General features: G+C 35.0%; 1 protein-coding gene across 7 annotated transcripts in view; it reads right to left on the bottom strand.

Moving 5' to 3' along the window:
* Positions 1-9,483: 9,483 nt before the first annotated feature.
* LOC128862339 (chromosomal serine/threonine-protein kinase JIL-1) overlaps positions 9,484-26,322 on the bottom strand; it is a 73,134-nt gene continuing 56,295 nt past the window's right edge. For all 7 annotated transcript variants that reach the window (XM_054100901.1, XM_054100902.1, XM_054100903.1 and 4 more), the window contains 6 exons: positions 16,151-16,235; positions 15,798-16,070; positions 15,488-15,727; positions 15,081-15,382; positions 14,565-15,010; positions 9,484-14,460 (listed from right to left, as the gene is read on the bottom strand). In XM_054100901.1, coding sequence (XP_053956876.1) covers positions 12,321-14,460; positions 14,565-15,010; positions 15,081-15,382; positions 15,488-15,727; positions 15,798-16,070; positions 16,151-16,235 — 3,486 coding nt within the window. In that variant the 3' untranslated portion in view covers positions 9,484-12,320. The remainder of the gene's footprint in view (positions 14,461-14,564; positions 15,011-15,080; positions 15,383-15,487; positions 15,728-15,797; positions 16,071-16,150; positions 16,236-26,322) is intronic.

Below are 26,322 nucleotides of genomic sequence, written 5' to 3'. Positions count from 1 at the left end.
TACGGATTTCTTTTAGTTTTTTGGGTAAAAATGTTATAATGAGTAATAAACCAGCAGAACCAGAAGTAAGATCTATGATTTTTTGACTTTTCTAAAGATCTTGTGAAGAGATAAATAAAAGAGTACTCTCTGTGACATTATCTCGGAGCAGGTTCGGAGAGATTTCTTTGGTTTTGTACTGCCAGTGTACCCGTTGTGAAACAAGAGGGGAGGAGATGAACGGTAGAGTATCCGTGCGGTTTAGAAAATTTCATTTCAAGTTCATTTTGCTTTGTGTGTTTTGCACTTAATTAAGATAGAATACAAGCTTGTGAACATAATTTATAAAAATAATGTAAATTTTCTTTAAAAAATTGGCATAAATGTATTGCGGATGATGCATTTAAAAGTAGAAATCGAGAAACGGCCGATTTTAAACTTTATAACTGTTTCTAGTTGTATAGTTGTTTACTCCTTCATTGCTCGTTAAGGAGGTTAAGTGATGTATTTTATTACTTTTTTATTTACTCCCTCATTACTCCTTTAAAACAGTGATTGAACAGCTGCAGTTGAACTAGCACGAGTCACAAAAATACGACTTAACTGCGCAGCGGCAATTTTCATAAGTCGAATACGAACTGCTGCGTAAATTTTTGTTTCGGAGAATTCATCAGTCACGATCTAGGTAAAAGCAAAAAACAAAAAACAAAAAAAAAAAAAACAACAATCGCTGAAAGACTGCGAAGTACTTCGGCAGTCAGCAGGCAGCATCCACAGCAAGGCGAATTTATTACAGGTGACAGCAAACACATATAAGTAAAACCCTACATGTATTTGTTGTTGCGTTTGGTGTAAGCATCATGTCAAAATCAGCAAGCAAATGTAAACATACGAATGTAAACATACCAATACATACAAACAAAGCATATCATTTTGACGTAAGCCATACCTACGGTGAAAAATTCAGCTGGGTGAATGCTGTCACCTTATTAAATCCACCTTGATCCACAGTTTGGTTACTGCTTTTGTTGCTGTAGGTAACATAGTGAAACCAATTAGAACAAGCAATGGAAATGCTGAATAGAAAGGAAAATGAATAACCATAAAACTATCAACAGCAATTGCAGTTACTTTATTTGCCGGAAGAAAAATTATGCTGCTGCTTTAACTTCAGAATTCGCCAAAAATTGCAGCCAGTTAAACGAAAAGCTGCCGAAGCTGCCGACTGCCGAAGTACTTCGCACTGCGAACTGATAAATTTTTAGAAGCATAAATTGCAGCTGCAGCACAAACGGTTAAAAACATTGCTAGTTTGTAAGGGGTTAGGGGTAGTCGGATTTTCAAAAAATTGGATTTTTCTGCATTTTCTTAAAGTAGAATATCTTTAAAATATTGTATGGAAATTTGAAGTGAGTCCGACAAATAGTTTTCGAGTTATTCAGCAATTAACAAAGGGCGCTCCGGAGCGTGCGTATGCTGGAAAAATAGATGCTGCTCGTATGAAAGTGACAGATAAGCGCGCTAACGATAATACTCGAGAAGGTAGACTGCTACGTAGGATATATTGGAAGCTGTTATGAATATGGCTGAATAACAATTATATGGCCCAGGAATAGATGACACAGTGTAAGTAATTAAATAATTCGTATAACTCTACATAAATCGATAGCAAAATTTTAAATGCATTTTTCTCAAAACTATGTTTTTTGAACTGGTGAACACTGTAACTCAAAAACCGCTTGGTAGATTTCAATAAAATTTATACTCCTTTTGAAAAATATAAAAAACTCGCGCCTGATCGAAGGCTTTTTTTTTAAATTTCAAATTTTTTTAAACAATTAATTATCGGTTTTTTTTTCGAAAATCCTGAAAAGATTTTCTTAGGTTATCATATTGTTAATTTTGAAAAAAAGCTGCGATCAGGCACAATATTATCTATTAATAAAACTAATTTCTTTTGTCTGATTGATTTTAGATGAATCTCCAAGGACTTGAGATTATTCCCGCAAGGGACTTCTGGAGAAACGGGCTCCACATAAACAGCGATAACTTTTACAATTATTAATTTTTTTTAATTTGTTAAAGTCAAGTCGAAACATCATGTATTAATGCTATGTTTTTGTTTTTGTAAAATAAGGCAATTGACTAGCAAAAAACAAATGATTGAAAATGATCATTTTTTGGGCCTCTGACTACCCCTAGCCCCTTAGACACTGGCTTAAAAGCTTAATCCGAGTGGTTCTAGTGCTACTGCGATATTAAATTTTGAGTACATAGTATGCGTAATGAGTTTCAAAGGAAAGCCATTTCTCACAAAGGTATTATTCTTCTCTGTTTAATTGGCGCGGTGACCACTTATGCGATTTTGGCCGAATTCAACAAAGCGCGCCAGTGGTTTCTCTCTCGCGTTAACCGGCGCCCACAAAGGTATTAGATGCATTGAAAAAATCAGCAATGGTTCAGTTTATTATTTGCATTAAGGGGTTACATGGGTTTCGTGGGTTCAAAAAATCGAATGTTTTGTTTTTGACTTATTAATTTCTACAACATCTCAAAAATATTATCCTAAATTTTCAAGTCGATACGAATAATAGTTTCGGAGATACAGTCTTTGGAAGGTGTGCGCTCGAAGCCACTTTTATTGTTACTCAAAACTTTAAACACGTTTTTCTTGGAACCGTCAAGCAAATTTGATTTTTTTTGGAAAAATGTCTGCCAAAATTCCAATTTTTACTTTTTTTGACTTATTAATTTCTACAACATCTCAAAAATATTATCCTAAATTTTCAAGTCGATCCAAATAATAGTTTCGGAGATACAGCCTTTGGAAGGTGTGCGCTCCAAGCCACTTTTATTGCTACTCAAAACTTTAAACGCGTTTTTCTTGGAACCGTCAAGCAAATTTGACCGAAATTTTAATTTTTTTGGAAAAATGTCTGCAAAAATTCCAATTTTTACTTTTTTTCTTTCCTTCGTTCACGAGTTTATGGTCTTAACTAAAGCAATTATTTTTGTTTTTTCATTTTTGATGATCCTGTCGGGAGTTATGCTGACAACGCGGACGCACCTTTTTTTCGAGGGATCACCAGAAATGACGTCACAATGGAGGAGTTTTAATTTTTTTTTAGAAAATTTCAGAAATTTTTCTTTAAATATGTATCTATATGACAGAAAAAAGTTTGAATTAAATAAACTATTTTTTACATAAAAAAAAAAAATAGATTGAAAATAGGCCTTTTTTTACCCGACGAAACCCACGTAACCCCTTAAGGTTCAGCTAGAGTTATTTCGTTCGTTCAGTTTCATTCACTTATCTCAATATTTGTGAGCCCCGCAAAAATAAAATATACCAATAAATAACTATTGTATTCTTAGCCTAGATGCAAACCGACAAATAACTGTGAGCAACATAGAATGAAAATGTAAGCATGTATGTACGTATGTATGCATGTAAAGTATCACTTATTTATTTAATTCTTTTTTACACAAACTCTTGCAATACTACATGAATGCTTTATTATTGCATTTCTGATAATTGTATCCAAATAAACTTATCTACGAGTACTTGTGGGTTTTGCGGTTTACGATTTACCAAACCGATTTTTTGTTTGTCTCTTATATATAAGGCAACTTTTTAAAGGCATCATTATTTATTACATATTTTCTTTACCTTTCTTAACTTCAACATATGTATGTATGTACTTGTATATGTATGTATTTACAAACTTGTTAATTTTAATATATATTTTTAAGTTCGAAGTTGCTTTTGCCGTGATTTGAATTTTTACTTCGATATGCATTTGTATATTCTTTAAAAAAAGAAAGAAAAAAATGCTTAATATTAATTTTAATGTACACTGATACTTAATACTCCTTTTCTTATTTTCATATACACATACGAATGCACACAAAACTAGAAACCTTAAAGGGAATTCAAGTATCTGTTTTACAAATGAGTTTCCGTTAGCTTAATACTATCCTAAAACATTTGTACATATTTATGCATTAAATAATCAAATGTGCTTCAGTTTATAGATGTATGAAATTACTTTTTGCAAAAATATCTACACACATTTTTTACACTAATTTTGATTGCTGCCATTTATATAAATTTTGATATTTTCATTATTTTTATACCAATTGAACTTGATATCTTCAGTGATAAATAATATAGAAGTATATTTCTGTATGTACATATGCTTATTTGTGGTTTTTTTATCTTTTTATGTAGGCTTGCATATATAATTTTCCTAATGGCTTTACAAATTTTTAGCAGCAATCCAACGCACAGATGTTTTTATAAATTTTGATGAACGTCTTAAAAATCTTATCTATTTGCGATATACGAAACAAAATTAAATAACTTATATGCATTTAATTTTTGTATATAAGTATAAATTATCCTTTATGAATATATATTTTGCTAAGAGCGGATTACCCAATTGAAGCATAAAGGGTTTCGAATCTATTCAAATTTAAAAATATATTTCTGAAATACCTTGAAGTCCAAAGAAGCAAATAATATTCGCGTAAATTCATATAGCGTTAGTAGGTTTGAATTATGTGCGTTTTTTACAATACGTAAAATTGAAATACAATCAGTCTGTTCATGCAGCAAATAGTTTATAGCAGATATTAAAAATGATCACGTTTTTTTGTTCATCTACCCAAAAAACTTGCAAAGTAGGGGAAAATGAGAGAACAAAATGACATTTAATTTTGAGGGGAAGTTGCAAGTTAGAAAAACAGCTGATCGCAAAGTAAAAATAAACACGAAATAAACTTTGCGAATTGAAATTGCAATGGAATATTCTTCATCTAATTGCGATGATAAAAGGGAACAAATTATTGTAGAAAATGTAAAATCATGTGATGCTAAGATCGTTATTTTGCATTTTATTTGCTTTTTTGAAGAGAAACTTCTTAGGCGTCGATGGGCTAGCGAGAATGGAGAGTAAAATTTCAAGGTTATGCAACGTTTTGAGCATTTTCGTTCCGCGAGAGAGAAACAAGATATAACGTAGAGGAAAAGGAGAGAGAGAGAGCTATATCTTATATATATCTTAGATACGCTTTAGGCTATTTTTCCCTAGTTTTTCCTTGTGGTTGCTAATTTCTATTGAGAAATAACACTGCCTACTTTTTGGCGCTTATTTCCGTTTCCTGGCTAGTGCTTGTGCGTACTATAAAGTGCTATCGATTTCGGTGTCGGATTTATTGGTATTGCCTTGCGGTAATTTGTACCGTTGCTGCGGTCTTGGAATCGCTACTTTTGCGCGGGTGATAAACGCTCGGAGTAGTGCGCGTTGTTGCTACGGTTTGTGTCCGGCGTTTACCTACGACGGTCGATCCTTCTCCGTTGCTTGTTTTGTCGATTTGTGTTCTCTGCAAATGTTGTGAATTTATTTAGATATATATTCTTTCTCTCTCTCTCTCTCATTCTCTTTCGGGTCCCTCCCTCTTTATTTGTCAAGATTCACAATTTGTCCACCAAGACAATGCGCCGGCTCATTTCGCATTGTTCATCCAGAAGTTTTTAGTTAAATTATTCACCGGACTTGAGCGGTGCGATTTCTATTAGTTCCACGTGCCTCGAAAGCGCTGACACACACTGGCACTGCAACTGCTTCGAACACTGGCAGGTTCGTGTGGTGCGTAGTACGTGGAGATAGAGGGAAGGGGTGTAAATTGCAGTCATTATGCTTGTACCATTATCCTTGTTGGGGGAAAATAAACCTATTATTTTTGCGTAAAATTTTTGCGCAAATGGTTTAAAACTGTTTTATGCTCGATTTTAGGTCCTAGACGCTGCTACGATTACTAATACGCCAGTCTACTTCGATTATTTCTGTAATTTTATTGACATTTTCTTTAACATCACAAGTGCCTAAACGAAATCGATGAAAACAAAATTTCACTTAATTAGCTGTTACAGTATCAGTCTGGGTTGTACTTTCGCCTTCTCTTTGTTGTCTTACATTGTTAACAAACTGTAAATCACAACTGAATATACATATATACAAGGTGAAGTCCAAAATAAAAACGATTTTGATGGCGTCATATTTTTAATGCCTTTCCCTAGCTGACTTCCAGTGAAAGCTTGGTGACATTTGGTTCAGTGGAAGCGAAGTTATTGCGTCTAAAGTTTCAGTATGTTTGTGTCATCGGTACAAAAATGAGTTTCGAAGAAAGAGCTAAGATCAAATTTTGTTTTTAACTTGGTAAAACGCTTACCGAAACATTTGAATTGATGAAAAAAGTTTACGGCGATGATTGTCTATCTCGTGCCCAAGTTCATCAGTGGTCTACACGTTTCAGAGATGGTTGTGAGGATATAAATGACAATGAACATACGGGCCGCCCAAAATCAGTAATCACCGAAAGCTCCATCGAAATTGTTCGTAAATTTATCAAAAATGAACCGAAACCATTGTTCAAATTCATGGAATCGCAGCTGAATATCTCCATAACATCGATTTATCGCATTTTAACTGATCATTTGAACCTACCAAAGGTCTGTGCACGTTTAGTTCCGCAAGTTAACTGAGGACCAAAAATTGCTCAGAATTCCATATTCGAAAGGCCTCATTAAAGAGGCGAGAAAAGGCAAGAACTTCCTTTACAACATTGATGATACATGGTGTTTCCAACATGAACCTGAAAGTAAGTGTCAAAGTGCCGAATGGAAGACCCCAGATGGGCCACCACCCAAAAAATCGCGTTCGGAGAAATCAAAAATCAAGCCGATGCTGATTTCTTTTTACGATTCCAAGGGAATTGTCCACAAGGAGTTCGTGTCAACGTGCCAAACCGTCAATACAGTTTTCTATCTTGACGTTTTGAAGCGTTTGTTGTATCGCATTCGTCGGATTCGCCCTGAACACCGCGAAGGAGGAAGCGTGCGCTTATTGCATGGTAATGCACCATCTCATCGATCCACTCTTGTGACTGATTTTTTGACTAGAAATCGCAATTTAACCATCAATCACTCACTGTATTCGCCTGACATGGCTCCCTGCGACTTCGACCTATTCGAGAAATTGCATTTGGCCATGAAAGGAAAACGTTTTGCGTCCGTAGATGCCATCCAAAAGGCTTGTACCGAAATCCTGAAAGACATTCCGCATTCCCGTCAATGACCTGAAACACTCTTTCGAAAAGCTTGCAGATCTCGTAAAACTATGTATCGAGGCTACTACTTTGAATAAATAAACTCGAAGTTATCATAATAAAGCTCCTGCCGTTTCTACTTTAGTTCACTCCTGTTTATTTTGGACTTCACCTGGTATATATACACACATATATATATATAATATATATATATATATATATATATATATATATAATTGGCGCTTACACCCTTTTTTGGCAGATTTTTCATGGCAGAAATACACTCGGAGATTCCCCAGTTCCTGCCGAGAGACGACCGCTATTAGAAAAAACTTTTTCTTCATTTTGGCGTTTCACTGAGACTCGAAACTACGTATTCCGAATTCCGAAGGGACAGCCATCTACCGAGAACATAATGGATTTTGTTTTGCCCAAACTAATATATTATTTTTTGTTTTTGAAGTAACAGCACAATTCTCCAAAACACGGATCAGTCTCGTTGTCCAATGCGGCAAAATATCCATTTGATATTTGTTTACTATTTAGCTGTATATATGTATGTGTATATAGTGTTCTTTTTTTAACAAATCACAAATTACAAAATATAAAAAAGAAATAAACACAAAATTAAAATTTCTCAAAAACAAAATTTATTATTCAGTAATGCGATTCATTATTTCGCACTTTTAGTATATTAAAGTCAAGTAGACGTTGTTGATTTTTTTTGTTTGCTTTTTGCTTTTAACATTATTCCGTAGTTGGGTAAAATAATAATTGGCGTTAAAAGTATTATTTATTGTAATTAAATGTGTTACGCAGTGCCAACATACTTAAAAATACATTTGCAATCGTAAAAGAAAGACTACAACAATAAAATATTTATTTAAGCTAAAAGCGAAAAATAGAGCTAAATTTAACTTAAACACAAATCAAAATGTATTAACTGAATAATAGCAGCAATAAGTAAATTGTAACAGAAAAAAAGATACCCAAAGTAATTCAGAGGCCGGATATGCTTACTTATGTAGGTGCGTGTAGTGGTAAATTTTTAACATTTCACTAATATTTATACTTAGATACAATTTAAAAAAAAAAAAAAATTTAACTAGACTAAACCAATTTACGTGATTTGCGCTAGGAAATATTTTTTATATTTTTCGCCAAAAGACACTGGCTTTGTTAATAATAAGTATGTATGTATGTATGAGTGTTTGTATTTTTGCTTCCTTCAAATCGGGCAATTGACGAAATCCAATATTTCGAATTTACACACACTTACTTACTAGTACTTGTGTTGAAAAAACTGTTGCATATTTTTCCAATTATTGACTTAAGACAATATAGAAACCATGCCTGTACACATACATATTTTCATATAATAGTGCTACTATTTTTTTTTTTATTAAAAAAGTAACTTATTCATTAAATACGCTAAAATATATGTATATTTGGGGTTTGGCGTTCGTATTTCCTTTTTTTGTGTTTTTTGTAAAATGCACTCACGCACCTGACGATTCCACTGCTTGACAAAATTTTCAGAGATTACTCAACATGCGGCATATGCAATAGAAAACAATTAAAACTAAGCAAAATGTACTTAATTCTTACATAACATTTTTCGCTTTGGACTATGCTTGCAGTTATTACTTATTTTCTTCCCAATAGTGGTTGCAGTACCATAAAAAGTACGTTCATTCACACATCTTTTGACATAGATAAAGTGAGATGCCTCAAAGGGCCATGTTTTCAGTGCTAGTTCAATTATGCTTTCCAGTTAAACTAAGTTTAAGCGCACAATTAAACCAACACTGGAAGACTGGTCCAAAATGGTACCCTCTGCAATTTTTATTATTATTATTATTGCTAAATCGCATAATCTTTACAAAGCCACTTTTTTGGCAAAAGTTCAAATTACATTACAGTGTGCAATATATTTTAAATTCATGTGAGAATTTCTTTTTATGTGCATATATTAAACCTACATGATTGTGGAATTTTTATTGAAAAACTATTAAACTATTTGTCTATAGGATTTTTTAATTTTAAATAAATAGATCATTACGCGCATAAACCAACTTCATATTTCGATTCTACATGATCGCTGCCCAAACCGCAGTGGCATTTTTTGAAATTATTAATCCCTCAAGTCGATCTGTGTTGTGTGATCGAGTGTTCGCAAACGTGTGGCTATGAGCACCTCAACAAAATGGGAACATAAATTATATTATGCCGGAATAGTCTATATACAAGGAGTAACTGAATCTGAATCTGAAGAAACTTAATATTTTTTACATTCAACTTTTTTATATTCTTTATAAGAAAAAGTAACAACCAAATGTAAGTAAGTTTTAACTGCATAACGGAAACGAATTGAACGAAAAATATGAGTAATGAAAGCGAAGAAACGGAAACATTTCATAAAAGAAATTACGGAAGAATAAAAATATACTGTTATAAAGGCATGAATAACAGTTTTCCATGAGTTTCGCTTGAAAAAAAAAGTTCTACTTTAAAATTTCTAAATCGCTATCTAACTGCGTCGCCGTGCTCATTTACATAACAACGCAAGTAATCGGTAATTCTGTTTTTTACGGCATCACCAAGGCGAATCTATTAAAGGTGGTATAGCTAAATCAGCTGGTTATTTTTTCGCAGTGTCCATGTGGCTGCGAATTAATTCTTTGTTTTCTACTTTGCTTTGACAATCAAAAGTACAAAACATTGTTGTTGGTCAGTGCCACCCACCACCTTTAACGAATGCGCCTTGATCGCAATCTAATTGCGTCGCCATGCTTATTGACATTAAAACGCAAGCAATCGGTACTTTTGTTATGATAGCTTCTACGCTCATTTTAAAGTTAAGCAATAGCAAATTTTCAGAATCACATATAACGATGAGTTGAGAATTTAAATTCGGGTCGTGTTTGAAAATTTTGTAAATGCCTAATTTAAAGAAAAAAAAATCCGCCATTCCTTAAAATAATCAATTTGCTACGCGACTTCCTTTTTAGCGGTTACAAAAATTACTGTTTAATGTTAACTAAAGTTACCGTTTCTCATACCAATCAGCTTCATACCATTTCACTATAAGACATGTCTAAAATAAGACTGCCTGCTGTTATTAGTCAGTACATAGTTGTTGACCTAAAATACATTTTATTTCCAAATTATTCGTATATTAAAATTTAATATATTTAAGAATAATAACACAGGTCAACAACGTTTTGTTCTAGCAAAGTGTTGGGTCATTTTCGAAGTAATTTTTTGCGTAGAATCCGAATCCGGGGTTTAAATTGCTCTATCAAGTCACGATTTTGAGATATCCTAACCTAAAAGTGCAAAAACGCTGTTTATGCCCATTTTTGAGGTTATGTAGCTACGCAGATTTTGCTCTTCATAAAAAAGTAAACATAGTATTTTAAAGTATAAGTCTTCCTCTTTAAAATACCGTTGAGTTTGCTTAAATATCTTTATTTTTCACTGAGATATCGCATTTTGAAGTTTCCATGTTTGTGAATTTTTCGATATTCGAAAATCCATTGAGATAACATGAGACGTGACACTGTCGATTACATAGTCGCACAAAAAAAAAATAAAAAAAACTTCAAAATGCAACGGCATTTAAAAGAGGAAGACTTATAATTTAAAATACCACGTCCACTTTTTTATGAAGAGCGAAATCTTCGTAGCTACATAACCTCAAAAATGGGCAAAAACAGCGTTTTTTGCACTTTTAGGTTAGGATATCTCAAAGTCCTGACGTGATAGAGCAATTTAAACCCCGAATTCGGATTCTACGCAAAAAATTACTTCGGAAATGACACTACACTTTTATAGAACATTCCGAACCCATTTTTTTGCAGACCCGTGTAATATTTTTTAATTTTAAGTCTATTATTACGCGTACTCGTACATTTTATTTCCTATGCTGACTGTTGCTTAGTTTTGTTGTTTCAATAGACAATTAAAATTGTTTTGGTCTTCTTAAAACATTATGTTTTTTAATTTTATATTTATCTAATATATACTAATATTAGTTGCAAATTGTACAAATTCGCTATATTAATAATTAATGGAAATTATTGTATACACGCATTATTTTGTCTGGTTGCTGGCCATAATTCTGCCACTAATGTTTTTTGGCGATTTTCCCCCAAATTCAATTGTTTCTAGTGGTCTGTTTTTATTTTCCTATAACTTTATTCATTCACATGTTTTCAACTTGCTTTTTTTGGTTTCGTACAAATATTATTACTAAGAAAGAAAACACTGAGTTTTTCCTTATTTGCTTAACAGCAGTTATTATCATAACTTTTGCTTTCAAGTTTCTTCGGTATATTTAGATATTTATTTGCTTTTATGTATTATTGCTCACATCTTTGAATTCTGTTCAAATTGAATTTTATGTACAATAAGCTTTTCCCGTGCTGCATTCATCACATTAAATACTAATATCTGTTTTAGTACTTGTAATAACATACAATTAATTTATAAATAAAAAAAAAATATGTTGAATGTGCGCAGAAGAAGGGTAATTAAATGCGATTTAGTAAAACTGATTATAAAAGGAAGAGGAAGAGGAAGAGAAAAAAAAAGGAAAGTAGGAAGAAATCGCTAGTCGAGATTGGTGCAGCCTTTTGTGGTTTTATATTTATATACCTGAGTTACTTCATCAATCACTGCATCCGGCTGTTCTAAATGTATATTTATATTTTTGTTTGTTTTTTCATTAGATAGAAAAGCTTGGCTGTATTTTAACTTAGAGTCCATATTATAATATGAAATATAAAATCAAGTCAACGGTTGAAGCCCGTTTGTTAGAAATTATTTATTTTAGCAACCCGACTATTCTTAAAATTAACTTCTATATAAACTATTTCTTTATAATACACCACATCATCAAAACAAAAATCTTTCGAATTCTACTGGTTTTTAAGACATTTAAAGCAATGCTTGCAATCGTCATTTTAAATGTTATTTACATTATGGAAAAGTTCATAGAAACACTAAAACAGTTTTTTCGCATTTAATCCCCTTTGCGCTTTTGTTCAACGCAGGACCGTTATAACAGCCTGTTATTTCCGTTGGATTTAAATCAGCGCATAACTGAATATATAATAATAACTTATAAAAATGTCAAAATTTAATATGTGATATTTATCTGCAATCTGGCCACATCTATAGCCCACTATGAATTCTAGATCCACCATGATTAACAATGAATGCGCCAATCATTTGTATACGTGACGTTGACGTAACGAACGCAGCGTGCCTGCCGGTAGCAGGTGCAAGGTCGCTGGAGGCACAACATCGTTGCTGCTGCTGCTACTTGCATGTGTGGCTTGCTGACTGCGGCTTGCTCCGCGACTGTTTGCATGTGTTTGCCGTTTTTCGTGCGCTGCGTTGGTTGTCATCGCTTTGAAAGTTCCCTTTGATGTGGTTGAAAAAACTTCGTCAGCTATTTGCTTGTGAAGCGGTTTCTTTGTGTTTTTAATGTTATTTTCTTGCTTATCACATCCTTCGATTTTATGCTGTTGCAGTTCCGTTACTACTTCCTTATTAATTGCCATTGCCGTGTCCTGTTCTTGCGCATTGTCGTATTCGTAGTAACGACGCTCGATTTTAAAGTAACGTAATGCATTCTGCGTACTGAACAGCAGCAGCGTGAATACCCGGAAACGTGCTTTGAAACGTTGTGCATACTTCGCTCGTAGCTGCGTTGGTAGGCCTAACCAGTTATTTTCATCATCATGCGTAGGTACACGTATACTACGCCGCATACGACGCGACTGTATTGTTTTGGACTGCGCTGCCAATGATAGTTCGGTTTTGTTTTTATTTTCGTAGTTTTCCTCCAAAACATCTACGACTGCTCCGCCGACCTCTTTCTTTGGCTTCATGTCTTTTCCAATCGCAATTTTTTCTACTTCTTCGTGTATGTTTTCCTTTGACTCCTCCATTTTCGGTAGTGGTACGCCTCCTTTTCTTCTTGCGCCAGTCTTACATTTCCTAACACTCAATGGCCTATTCGCGCGCACTTGTGTTACATTTCGTTGCCGTTTTTTGTTCGATCGCAAATCTTCCGACTGCTCATTCGGTTCCATAGATCTCACCGATGTATTTACCTTATTGGCTTGGGCATTCGTATCATTAAAGGTTGTCTTAACCTTAGTACCATCGTTTTCATTAATTGCACTTATAGCTTCATTTGTCTCTTCAACGACTGGTTCAGTCTTTGTTAGCGCTGCTACATTGTCGATTTCATTATTATCAACTTCAATTGTGGCAGCTTTATTCTGTTCAATCTGTGTTAAAAGTATATCAATGTAATTAACTTTACGTTCCACAATTTCTTCCTCATCAAAGCCAGTAAATCCTTGTTCATCCACCTCCTCCTCTAGCATACTATCATTCAACTCGTCTGCGCTTACAGTCTTTTCACTAATAACATAGTCCAGTTTTGTGAGTTCTCCGGCCTCAATTTGTTCTCCACTTGCTTCCAGCCCTTTCAAACTATTTACGCTTAAAGTCTGTCGTTCGATCAACATGTGGTCAGAGGACTTACTGCGGCCCAGACCGCTAGTTGTGTCACCTTCTGATTCGAGTCCTTCGTGTGTCGACTGTGTATCCGATTCTTGTGTTGCGCACAAAGCTGATGCGGTGGCTTGCCATTCTGTATAATTGACAGATTCATCAACTGCGGCCATCACTGCTGGCTGTTGCTCTTGCGAAATTTCCTCTATCTCTTCAGCAATGAACGTTTCATTTAGTTCAGCAACCGCAGCCAAACCTTCCACCTCTCCATAGGCAACATCAGCATTCTCATGCTGCTCTTCACTCGTGCACGAAATATTTTCTTCTATTAGTGCGTCTTCATTTTTCACTTCCACTTTCTCAGATAATGCATCTGTTTCAGTTGCAATCACCTCTTCAACATCAGAATTCTCTGTATCATCCGATTGTTGACGGTTCAAACGCCGTAGTACCTTTTGCAGTTCATCGAATTTAGCACAAAGGAATTGATGACCTAGTAACCCTTCAATGGACGTTCGCTTAGCTGGTTCACTTTGCAAACAGAAGTCCACAATTAGCTGTTTCATTGCTGGTTTAGCATTCTTCCAACGTGAGGACTTATTTTGTATATCACCGTCTAAAATGCGCTGCTTCACTATACGATCATGGATTTGCTCGATTTGGTTGCGTCTGAACGGCGGATGACCCATATACATTGCATAGAGAGTTGCGCCGAGGCACCAAATGTCGTAGGCTTTCGAGTACGTTGAGCATTGTGCGTTTGCTAAACTTTCGGGTGGTGCATAGTCCAGCGTGTAACGGGGCACATCCTGCCAAGTTGCGGCGCTCGAATTGTAGCTGTATAAGAATAACGAATAGATGATTTTGAAAGTAAAAAGTTATATTTCATAATAACATAGCGAATGCTTTCACATACCACTATTCCATGCTTATACACTCACCTGGCTGAACCGAAATCCACCAATTTTATACGTTTCATTTGCGTGTCGGCAAACAGTATATTTTCCGGTTTCAAATCACCATGTATGAAATTCTTTGAGTGCAAATATTGCACAGCATCACAAATTTGTAGGAAAATATCACAGCTCTGAGATTCAGAGAGACCTCCAGATGCATGTATGAACTGTTGCAGTTCACCGCCAGCAACATACTCCATCACAATCCAAATGTTTGAGCCGTTGCGGTACGTATTCACATATTTACAGATATTTCTATGACTGCACGATCTCAGAGCGTCCACTTCAGCGGGCCGATACAGTTTTTCGGATATAACTTTCGCAACGTGATTCAAATGCCTTTCGCTGTCGTTGAGGATGTAGCAACTGCCGAAGCTGCCGTTACTCAAAAGGCTTTTTAATTGTAGAGTGGGTGGACAAGGCGAGGGAGTCTAAAATAAATATGCACACACATATCATACACCATGAATTGTTGTACAACAATGGGTGCCTGCTTCTTACCATAACTGGGTTTTTGCAATACTCAACGTCGTATACGTTTTGCGTCGCTCTAAGTGACTTTAAGTGTTGCGGTGCCACGTACGAGTAGCCACGAAACAGTCTATGTGTATTGACAGGAACCGGTGCTGGTGAATCGATCACTGGCTGTTTAGTGAATTCTTCGCTAAAGTTTTGGGTATCATCCTCGCTATCCAATTTCGGTTTGAATGGAGCTTTTCGCCTTTTACTCTTCAGCTCATCCCAGTCGATTCCTTTGAAGAAGGGATGCTTTTTGATTTCGGCAGCGTTTTTGCTGTTTCCACCTAAAATAAAATGTATTATTTGCATTATTTATTAAAACTGTGAAACTAATATGAACTATGAAGACATTTAGGTGGCATGCCAAAATATTCCAATACATTACTCACCTAAACGCTTTTTGGGATCCTTATGAAGCATTTTCAATATAAAGTCCTTAACTGTATCATTAAGAGTCGATGGTAGTACCGGATCGACTTTTTGTATGCGACGAGATATGTCTACTTGAGAGTTTTGTTGTTCGACAACGGTGAAAGGCGAGGCGCCAGTGAGCAATTCATAGGTGAGCACGCCCACAGACCACCAATCGGCAGCGAGATCATGTCCCGTCGGGCCAGCCCGTATAATTTCTACAATCAATGTTATTTTAGAGATGTGATTATCCTCTTCAAGAAAAAATATCATTTCATTACTATTTACCTGGCGCCATATATTCTAGTGTACCACAGAAACTATGCGCACGATGATCTGAATCAGGTTCGAATATTTTTGATAGCCCAAAATCGGCCAATACTATGTGACCCTGACCATCTAGTAAGATATTTTCAAGTTTTATATCGCGATATATGATACCCAGTTTATGCAGATGCTCCAAAGCCAGCACCACTTCGGCAATGTAAATGCGTACCGTTGCCACCGAGAAATATTCGGCTGTATAGAGATGTGTAAATAATTCACCACCACTGACATAATCTATAAAAATAACAAATAAAAAAAAAAATGGAAATCATAAATTAAAAAAAGTGTAAAAGGGAAGTAGTGAAACTTCTTACCCAAAATCAAATACAATTTCGAATCCGTTTGGAATGCATAATGCATGCCAACCAGGAATGGACTTTGTTGTATAGCCTCAAGAACCTGAAAAGTAGCAAGTGTTAAAATAATTCAAAAATTATAAATTATTTTTTTTTCATATTTATCAAGAGACCATCTAACCATGCCAATTGTTTTTAGAACTCCCATTATGTAGGGTTTATTTCGCTTTAAGGCGCCCTCTAAAAGAAAATACTGATGCATGCGAATTGTTTATGCAATTATTATTTCCAATTTCTTTCTCTAAACTGATTTGATTTCTGCATTTCGACGTCGTCATTAGAATTGTGAGTTTTACACAAGTGCGCCGTAGCTAAGGATACTAAAATAATATTCAGAGCTACGAGGGCGGTTTAATAAGCACCCGGGTTTGATGACAGAGGGCGTTTCTGAGGGAAGTTGGTGTTCGCATCGTGTGCTGCCATCTATCAAACGACGACACAAGAAATTTCAGATTGATATATAGATTAGTTTGGATTTGCCAGCTATTCGATTAAGACGTGTTTCGTGAGTAGAGTCGTTCGGTAATTCGCTTTTTGTTTTTGGGTGGAAAAATGCAAGGAGATAAAAGCAAGGTTGGACACTGTCTATAGGGACGCTTTGCCACTTATGACCACAGTTAGTTATTTGTTCAACGAATTTACACGTGGGCGAACATCCCTTTTTGATGAGGAGCGACCAGGACGCCCGGCAGACGTGGCTACCGAGGAATTCATTCAAAAAGCCCAGGACATGATTCTCGCTGATGGAGGGTTTTGCCAAGAAAAGTAAGTAGTTAAAAAATTTTACTTCATTTAAGAACAAATATTAGTATTGTTAAGCGTCCTAATATTTAAGTCGCTTACTGTTTATTGTATCAGCTTATTCTCCAATTCTCTTTCGATCTACGCTTTCAGTTATTTTCTTACCTTCCAAGAATGTTTCTCTTTACTATATAAGAAGTACTGCAGTACCTAACTACATTTGTACAGGGTGGGCCATATAGCGTTTGCTTTTTGAACGACCTATTTTTTTGAGAATGGTAACACAAATTACATGTCAAATGTGTTCATAATTTACTTAAAGGGTTGAAATTTACGAAATGGGACGCTATACGCTTGAACAATATTGGGAAATATTGAAAACCTATTTCCAAAGTGGTGAATCTTCTTCTTCTTTTCTGATGAAGCTCATTTTCACATCGGTGGCTACGTCAATAAGCAAAATTGTCGGATTTGGGGCTCAGAAAATCCACACGCTACTGTAGAGAAGCAAATGCATCCACAACGAGTCACTGTTTGGTGCGGTTTTTGGTCTGGCGGCATCATCGGGCCATTTTTTTTCGAAAATGAGCGAGGAGCCGCGGTTACGGTAAATGGCGAGCGTTACCGTGACATGCTCAACGAGTTTTTGTTTCCAAAAATTGAAGAGGATGACATGGACGACATTTGGTTTCAACAGGACGGTACAACTTGTCACACTGCCAAAGTTACACTCGAACTTTTGGCTACCGTTTTTGAAAACCGAATAATCAGCCGAAATTCCGATATCAATTTGCCGCCTCGGAGCTGTGATTTAAGCCCGTTGGACTATTTTTTGTGAGGAGCTGTTACGGACAAATGCAATGCGAACCATCCAAAGACGATTGATGCTTTAAAACATGAAATCGAAGTTGCCGAAAATGTGCATAAAAATTGGGTTGATCGAATGGCCTACTGTAAAGCCAGTCGTGGCAGTTATTTGAACGATATTATTTTTCATTCATAAATGACAATGTTCAATCTTCAAAATAAAAAAAAAAGTTTGAAAAAATGTTGATTAGTTTTTTTTTTATAGCCGATTCAAAAAGCAAATTTTACATTTCCGTTACTCATGAATATTGCTTATTCATGTTCAATAAACCCACTCTCTATTTTACTTCATCGAGATCGGTATTTTATTCTGCGCATTTCTACAAGTATTTATGTACAAAGCGCTGTAAAACAACTGAGTTATTGATCAGGGAAATGGAGAGAAATCCTGACCTGGCCAGGGGTGTAGCCGTGCTTGGATAGAATCGAAGAAATGTAGAGAAGAGGTGGGAGGAAATCATGAGGAAATTTAATTCTCATTATTCATCGGTATCGGAAATTTAGGCAAAATGTTGCTCATTTAAAATAAACTGTTGAAATAAACTAAAAACATTAGAAATCTAAGAAAAAGTCTTCAAAAATGCATCAAAAACTCATCCGGCAACATTATTCCAATCGGATTCTCCGTAATCGAGATTACTGCAACTTGATCAACATCAATGCTAGGCGAAGACGACCGATAGAGTTATAAGGTTGTAAACAGAGACGATAACGCCATATGACAGATGAATAGCTTATGCAGCCTATCATGCGAGATAGATGATTAGGCTGATAATCACCCTTTCACCGTTTGCTCATATAAAAGGATGATAGATCAACAGGTTTGACCAATCTGCTATGGAGTAAAAAAAAATTGTGTGAGTAAGTTCGGCCTCCACATCCCCGAGGACTAGGCAACAGAATTCTGCCCGCACATTTCATATGCATTCATACACTCGTCTAATTAACCAGACGGCAACGAAGCAACACGAGCAAATACATAATTTCTTGATTTTTTCGTATATCACCAGCACAAACAAACCGCTGTTATAGCCTCGGCGACGTTAACCAATCAGTTGATTCTTTGAAATTAGCTAGGAGACGGATAACGGTCTGACCTTTGGCTACACCCTCTCAAATTTTTTATACCATGGGTTTTGTAGAAAAGAGAAGGAACGTGCTAAATTTAAAATTTTAAATTAGCGGCGAACCAGTTCGAACTAGTAGTGGGTTTCCTTACAGGGCATACTTGTGCTTTTATCTCTCAGCTGTGAGAATAAATATCAAGAGAGCAGGCAGTATTTCAATTTGTATTTGTATTGGCTCAGCAAAATGCACTGCATCTACTGCTTGAAAGCTCGTATTTTCGTAGAAGTTATCACTCATTCTTCTGTTATGTATTTGGAAATGTTTTGAATGCATGCGTGAGCAGTGTACGTGCATTTAGCTGCGTATGATAAACTGTGGCTACGAAAAAAAAAAACAATATCATTATTTACATAGAAATACCAGCATAGCTACAGCAACGAGAAATAAAGAAAAAAAAATATTTTCAAAATATCTAATATAAAAAAAGTTAACGCATCGAAATTTAGAAAAAAATTAAATTTCGTCATACGTCACATTGTAGGGACGCTAAAATTATACACCGAGATCGATTTTAAGTTTGCAATGTCTCTCAAGCGCTTTACCGATTATTTTTGAATGAAAGAAGTCGCAGTCACTGGGGAAAAATGGTTTGCAAATAAATAATCAAAACTTTGCAATATGTCGCGTTGCTATTATTGCGAACCATGTTTGTTTTTATTTATTTTATTAAGCCAGTTCACATTGCAATCAACTAAAACCCAAAAACCATTAAACATTTTGCAAATAAACAAAAAAATAAAATAAAATAAAAAAATTGAAATTGAAATTACTTTGGTGTGTGTATTTTTATGTCCACAACTGTATGCGTGCTACTTATTTTCCATTTGCAGCCACAACACGTGGAATGATGTGAATTGTTAATTCGTTCTGCTTTCAATTTTTTATATAGCCTCTTTACTTTCACTTCCATGCCTACTTTTACATATTTTTCATGCATTCTATTTTCGTTTTGTGATTTTTGTTCACTTAATTTTATTTTATTTTTGTTATGAATTTTTCAAATTTTTTCTTTGTTTTAGTTTCTATTTTTGGTACTGAATTTCTTAAACGTGTTCATACTTTCGTCAGGTGTAGCGTACACAGTGGTAAATATTAGTTTAAACGCACTTGACTTATTTCACAATTTATTATATTAAAAATAAAATCTTTTGCGTTTGGTAGCTTTCATCACGGTGCCTATTTACAATTAGGGAGGGAAAAAAATTATTATTCCTTAAATTTTAACAACAAAAAAAAACACCTTTATCTTTTAAAAGTAGTAAAACACTTTTAACGATAGTCACATATTTGTTTTCGTACGCCCTACCTAATCTATGGATAATGATTTGCATTTTTCGAGTTTTAAAAATTATAAATAATAATTAAAATTTGAATCTGCTTTTTTGCTCAAAAGTAATTATTCAGATTCAATTTATTATTCGTTATTTTTTCACTTAATAGGAATGTTTGCCACTTGATTCTTTTTTCTTTCACAACAGAAAACTCAAAATCTTTTACATATTACCTAGACTCCATGAGCTATTGAATTGAAAATATGAGTAACGTCGCTTCATATGCATATAACAGGGATATTATGTTTTGTTTTTGTTTAACATTACGTCCGTTACGTGCACAAAACTTTATTACCCTTAGCAGAAGTGCTCTCTGCGCAATTGAAATGCAGGAGGAAAAGTAAATATGGTATGTAATAATAATTATGTATGTCATGTTCGATATAGTTTATTTATAGTTTTTATCGAATAATTAAGCTGGACCCAGGCGTCGATAGGCCTTTAGAGGTTGGTTTTGATTTGAAAAAGAAATTTGTTCTTTCAAACTACCGCGCAAAATAAGAAAAAATAAAGAACATTTCTAAACATGTTCGCACATTATTTCATTTCCATTTTCGTACTTCTCTCTAACTCTTTCAAATATATTATAGCAATATTGCGACAGATTATCAGCTGAGTAGCAAGCAAGCAACAGGGTTTTACTACGAGTATTACGTGCCCCGAACACGCCGCTGATTGCATCGACTCGTAATGTGACTAGTGTGAATTTGCAAGTGTTATTGCCACTGCTACTACTACTACTACTACTAAGGTGGCAGATATTTTGGCGTTATTGCTGCACACTTGAATTATTTTTAGCTTCAATGTAAATTCAATATTTACAAGGACTTGCGTATGTACATACATTTATGTACGTAGCGCAGCTTTGGCGCAAAAATGTGCATACACGCACACACATGCATAAGTACATACATGCGCGCTGTTTGCAAGAAGTATATAAATATAAAAACTATCCTACATACATACATACATATCTATAACTAAACGACACGAAATAGTAATTTTACTAGATATCGAGAATTTTTGTGTTTAATGGAAATGGATAAGCTTGGTTTAGGTAATTTATGACAGATTTAATCGTTTGTAGTTTTCGATGAAAAACTGCAAAAGAAAGCTGGAGATTTGGAGAGATCTTGAATAATAGACAAGTATTTGTAAATGCATCTAGGAGTTTTCGATCGGCTCATCAACATCATAGTGGAATCCTCAACAGCGTGAAATGAACAACTGGATGTTTAAAATAGCCAATGCGTCTGCTGCTAGTTGCCCTTATTGTGTAATATAATCATGTAATTACAATATTTCACGTAAATAAATACAACATCAGCACGAAATATAAGGCATCTTCTTTTCGTCAAGCGTTAGCAAGTGGCGAACAGATGAAGCAACGCAAGAAGAGAGCTACATTAAATTACACATGTTGGTAAGGCGGTGCGTCTAGTGAGCTATAGCCATACTCGCTAGCGGCGATTCTTACTCGAAAACTTTGTTGTTGCTTTCGCATGCAAATTTTGCGTAAAGTTAATCGATCATAGAGATAGCAAGCGGAGAAATGGTGAATAGAAGTGAACTATAGTTTCCATATTCGCTTCGTTCATAACTTTCCTCTAAACTTTATATTTGTTGCATCCGTTTGCTATCGAGTGACACAAGAACGGCGCAACGGCGTTTAGAATTGATTATGGCCTTTACGGATTATGGGAGCGTTCTCGAAATTGTTTATCGGCTATTTCGAATAGAATAAAATTTAAATAGGAATGCATTTAACTACAGCAATTAAATGTGTTGTTTACTGTCCATTATATTAATCAGCAAATGAGATAGGATTGCAAATTTATTTCCACTTTTCAAGAGCAAGAAGCAAAAGAATTCTTAGATGGCTTAATTATTTTAATAAATATATTATAAATAAGTTATTATTTTGTCCTTTTTATGGCAATTAGTAAAAAAACCCTGCACTTTAGATACCGTGTAATTTGAGAGAATGTCGCATTCTTTTTCCATGTAACTCGAAAACCGTGCAGTTCAAGTACCGTGTATCTCGAGGGATACCTGTATTTTACATAAATACATGTGTCATGTAAATTTTCTTTTTTTTTCCTTGTTCCCTCCTCTCTGGAGTATGGGACCTCGATAAGACATTTGTCTTGCGTTGGTTACGTTAAAGTATGTGTTAACGTATTTGATTTCTGACAGGGTAGGTGATTAGCCTGCTGCTATGTTACCATTATTGATTTATTTTTAACGACATGCTGAATTTGTGGAAAGGTAAAAATTTAGGGAAATCATGAGAGGATCGGCCCTATAAACTGTTTTACTATTAAGAGGCATAATCTTCCGCGCACTCAATTCTTTTGTTACGCAAAGTCAAAGTAATGCTCTTTTTCATTTCGGTCATTTTTCATGTTTCAATTGGGTGAATGCTACATTTCCTTGCCCTTAAAAACTGCTCGTTACTAAAGTTATTAAAAATTCACATACTTCACGTACTTACAGAAAAATTGTGCTTTTTCTGCTAAATTCTACAACTGGCGCCTTAAATGCAAACCGACGGATGACTTGCCAAGATTTCAATGATATTTGCTGTAGTAAGCTAATCTTACCGGGTCTGATAAATTTATTGCAATTTATTAACAAATGAATTCATATTTGCAAAAATGTATCTTTTTATGAGTCTAGGTCTATGCTATACTTTCTCCAAGTAATAAAAAAAAGCAACTATGTATACCCAACAATGAAAATCGAAAGTTCATGCAGAGATACAAATGAGACATAAAAAGTAGGAGAAACGAAGTACTTTACATACATACACATTAAAATTTCTAAAAATTTTGCTGAACTCATTTTGGACTGTTATCGACCATGAAGTAGGTCAAAACAAAAACAACAAATTTAAAAGAGAGCGGCATATTCATGTACCTACTATTTACGCAAGCATACGTACGTTTGAATATCGTCGCCGTTGTGGTAACAGGTGTTAAAATTTTAGTAAAATTTAGTAAAATTTTACAGTGGAGCGAAAAAACATCATTCAGTAATAACTACGCACTAAATTTTAAAACACCCTTTTTTGCATCTTCTCTATCGTCTATTTATTGGCCATGCAAAACATAAGCTTTTCGTTATAAATGAAAAGGGCTATTTCGATTGAAAAGTGGAGTTAGCAACTCTTACAGGCGCGGCGACGACATGAAAAGCTTGAGTTATTGTATAAAATCAGCACAGAAACAAAATTATCATCAACACTACATACATCTAGTTACAACTTCAAACAACAACAGCAACAAAAACACAAGTCATGCTTGCTTGGCCAGCAACAAAACTATGTACGAGTATAAGCATCTAACGATCAACCGCGTTGCCAACTCCAGCCATCGCACGAGTGCAAATTCACCGGCCAGTGAGTGAAGGTAGATATATAAATATGTATGTATATGTATGTAGGTATAAATATATGCATATACTTGTAATATGAGGACCGCGAAGGCAAAGCCGTCAACCAAGTGAAAGTGAAGTTTTGTATGAACAAGAGTATCTGGTCACAAAGCAATGCCTTCTTTGATTTTATTTCTATTCAGATTTTCGTTTCGTGCGTTCGCCATTTCACTTTTACTTATGTGGAAGTATGAGTGTATGCATTTCTCGTTTAAGATTTCCATGTATTCGTTTAACCGCAAGCACAATCGAAAACTTCGATAGGAATCTAGTAAATGAACATCGAACCAATAGCTCTTTTTGCATAGGTAGGTAGGTATGCACCTAAAGAATATGTAAATATTCTGCAATTAAAAAAATATTTTACTAAAAAAGTGTCAATTTAGAACGAAATTATTTATAGATCTTTAGATGAACGAACGTTGTAAATGACAGCGTAAATGTTGCAAATACCACCTTGATCAAAAAGTTCCCGGAACAAACACTAGGCGACGCTCTAACCCAACTGATTTGTGTTCTGTTTTTTTGTTTTTTTTTGGAGGTTGCCACTTCTGTGATTAACATTTCTACCATAATTTTATCGCCATTGCTTGATATTTGTAAAAGGTACGCCGTTTTGAATAAATCCACCTCCGCATTTGTATTCGATTTTTTATAGTTTCAAAAATGGATTGGATTTCCAACAACGTGTTTGTGTTAAATTTTCCGTTAAAAAGTGTTGCAATGGAACATTCGAAATATTGGGATAAAATATATTAATAAAAATATTTCGGAGTGATATTCTAAAAAACAGCCGTTTACGAGTGGCATGCACGCTTCAGCAGAAATCGTGAGCCCATTGTGGATGACGACAGAATGGTAGGCCATCGACATCGAAAACTGATAAAAACTTCAATAAAGTGAAGGAAAAGTTGATCCCTAACAGCAAACTATTAGAGAGCTGGCAACGGACTTAAACATTGCTTAAGGATCCTTTCTGGATATTTTAGTTAATGGTTTGGGTTTGCGCCGTGTTGCTGCAAAATTTCTCCCATGAATTTTATGCAAAAAATAGTCATTAAACGCATAACGCGACCGCCGTAGCCAAATGGGTTAATGCGTGACTACCATTCGGAATTCAGAGAGAACGTAAGTTCGAATCTCGGTGAAACACCAAAATGAAGAAAAAGTTTTTCCTAATAGCGGTCGCTCCTCTTCAGGCAATGGTAAACCTCCGAGTGTATTTCTGCCATGAAAGACATGGAAAATTGCCGAAATCATTGCGATCGCAAAGAGCAATAAAGACGACACGTTTGCATCGTCGTACCGACCAATAAGTCGGCTGCCGACAATATCAAAAATATTTGAGAAGCTACTCTTTGATCGCATAGAGCCCATTATAACAAAAATTAATTTAATTCCCCAACATCAGTTCGGATTTAGGCGAAAACATTCGACAATCCAACAAGTGCACAGAGTCACTTCACAAAATTAATAAAGACTTCAACAATAAACAAGTATGCGTGGCTGTATATCTCGACGTAGCTAAAGCCTTTGACAAAGTATGGCACCCTGGATTGCTGCACAAACTCCATTCTTGGTTTCCATATGACTACTTTCTAATGCTAAAAAGTTACATCCAAGATAGAAAATTTTATATTAAATATAACGACGCATGTTCATACATTGAACCTATGAACGCAGGAATTCCCCAATGCAGTGTATTAGGGCCCACTCTGTATTTTATCTACACCGCAGATTTACTGGAACCGTCTTCAGGAAATAGCATAATTGCGACGTTTGCAGAGGATACTGTACTAATGACATCACATAGAGACCCGAAAATAGCACAAACAAATTTACAAAACGACCTAAACAAAACACTGGACTGGTTCAAAAAATGGAATATAGAAATTAATGGCGACAAAAAAATTCAAGTCAATTACATTAATAGAATGGTAACCCTAGACTCATTAAAGATTGGAAACTCTGATGCGAAAACTGATACGAAAGCTAAATACTTAGGCATTACAATTGACTCAAAATTAAACTGGAAGAACCATATAATAAAAAAGAAATGAAATTAAAAATCGTTTTCGACAACTGTACTGGCTGATAGGACTTCAGTCAAAGCTCTCGCTGCAAAACAAGACTTTAATTTACAAAACGACAATTGCACGATACTTAGGACAATAACAAATGCACCATGGTATATACCAAATGCTGACATTCACCACGATTTAAACATCGACACAGTTGACGAAGCCATGAAAAAGGCACATGCAGAAGGCACATAAGCAAACTTCTGACGCACCCAAATCCGACGATGAGGAAGTATCCTGCTGAAGAAAAATTAAAAAAGAAGAGACTGAAATGAAAACACCAACTGATCTTTTGTAATATAATAATAAGAATTATATTTATGTTCTTATCTAAATTGTCATAGTAAATATTTTACAAATGAATTATATATTCCTAAATGATCCTGAAGAGCAACGTTCTTACAGTTTCACTTATAGATCCAAATATCTTTAAAACAAATTACTTATTGTTAATATAAACAGGTGTAATACTTTTTGGAAGCAATAAAAAACAAAAGAAAAAATAACGCACCCTCGCCCAGTGTCGCCTTATCCGTGAATTTTTGAC

The sequence above is a fragment of the Anastrepha ludens genome, chromosome 4 (assembly GCF_028408465.1).
Source record: "Anastrepha ludens isolate Willacy chromosome 4, idAnaLude1.1, whole genome shotgun sequence".
Classification (NCBI taxonomy): Eukaryota; Metazoa; Arthropoda; class Insecta; order Diptera; family Tephritidae; genus Anastrepha; species Anastrepha ludens.
Note: the sequence above shows the minus strand (reverse complement) of the source record. Positions and strands in the feature narration are given on the sequence as shown.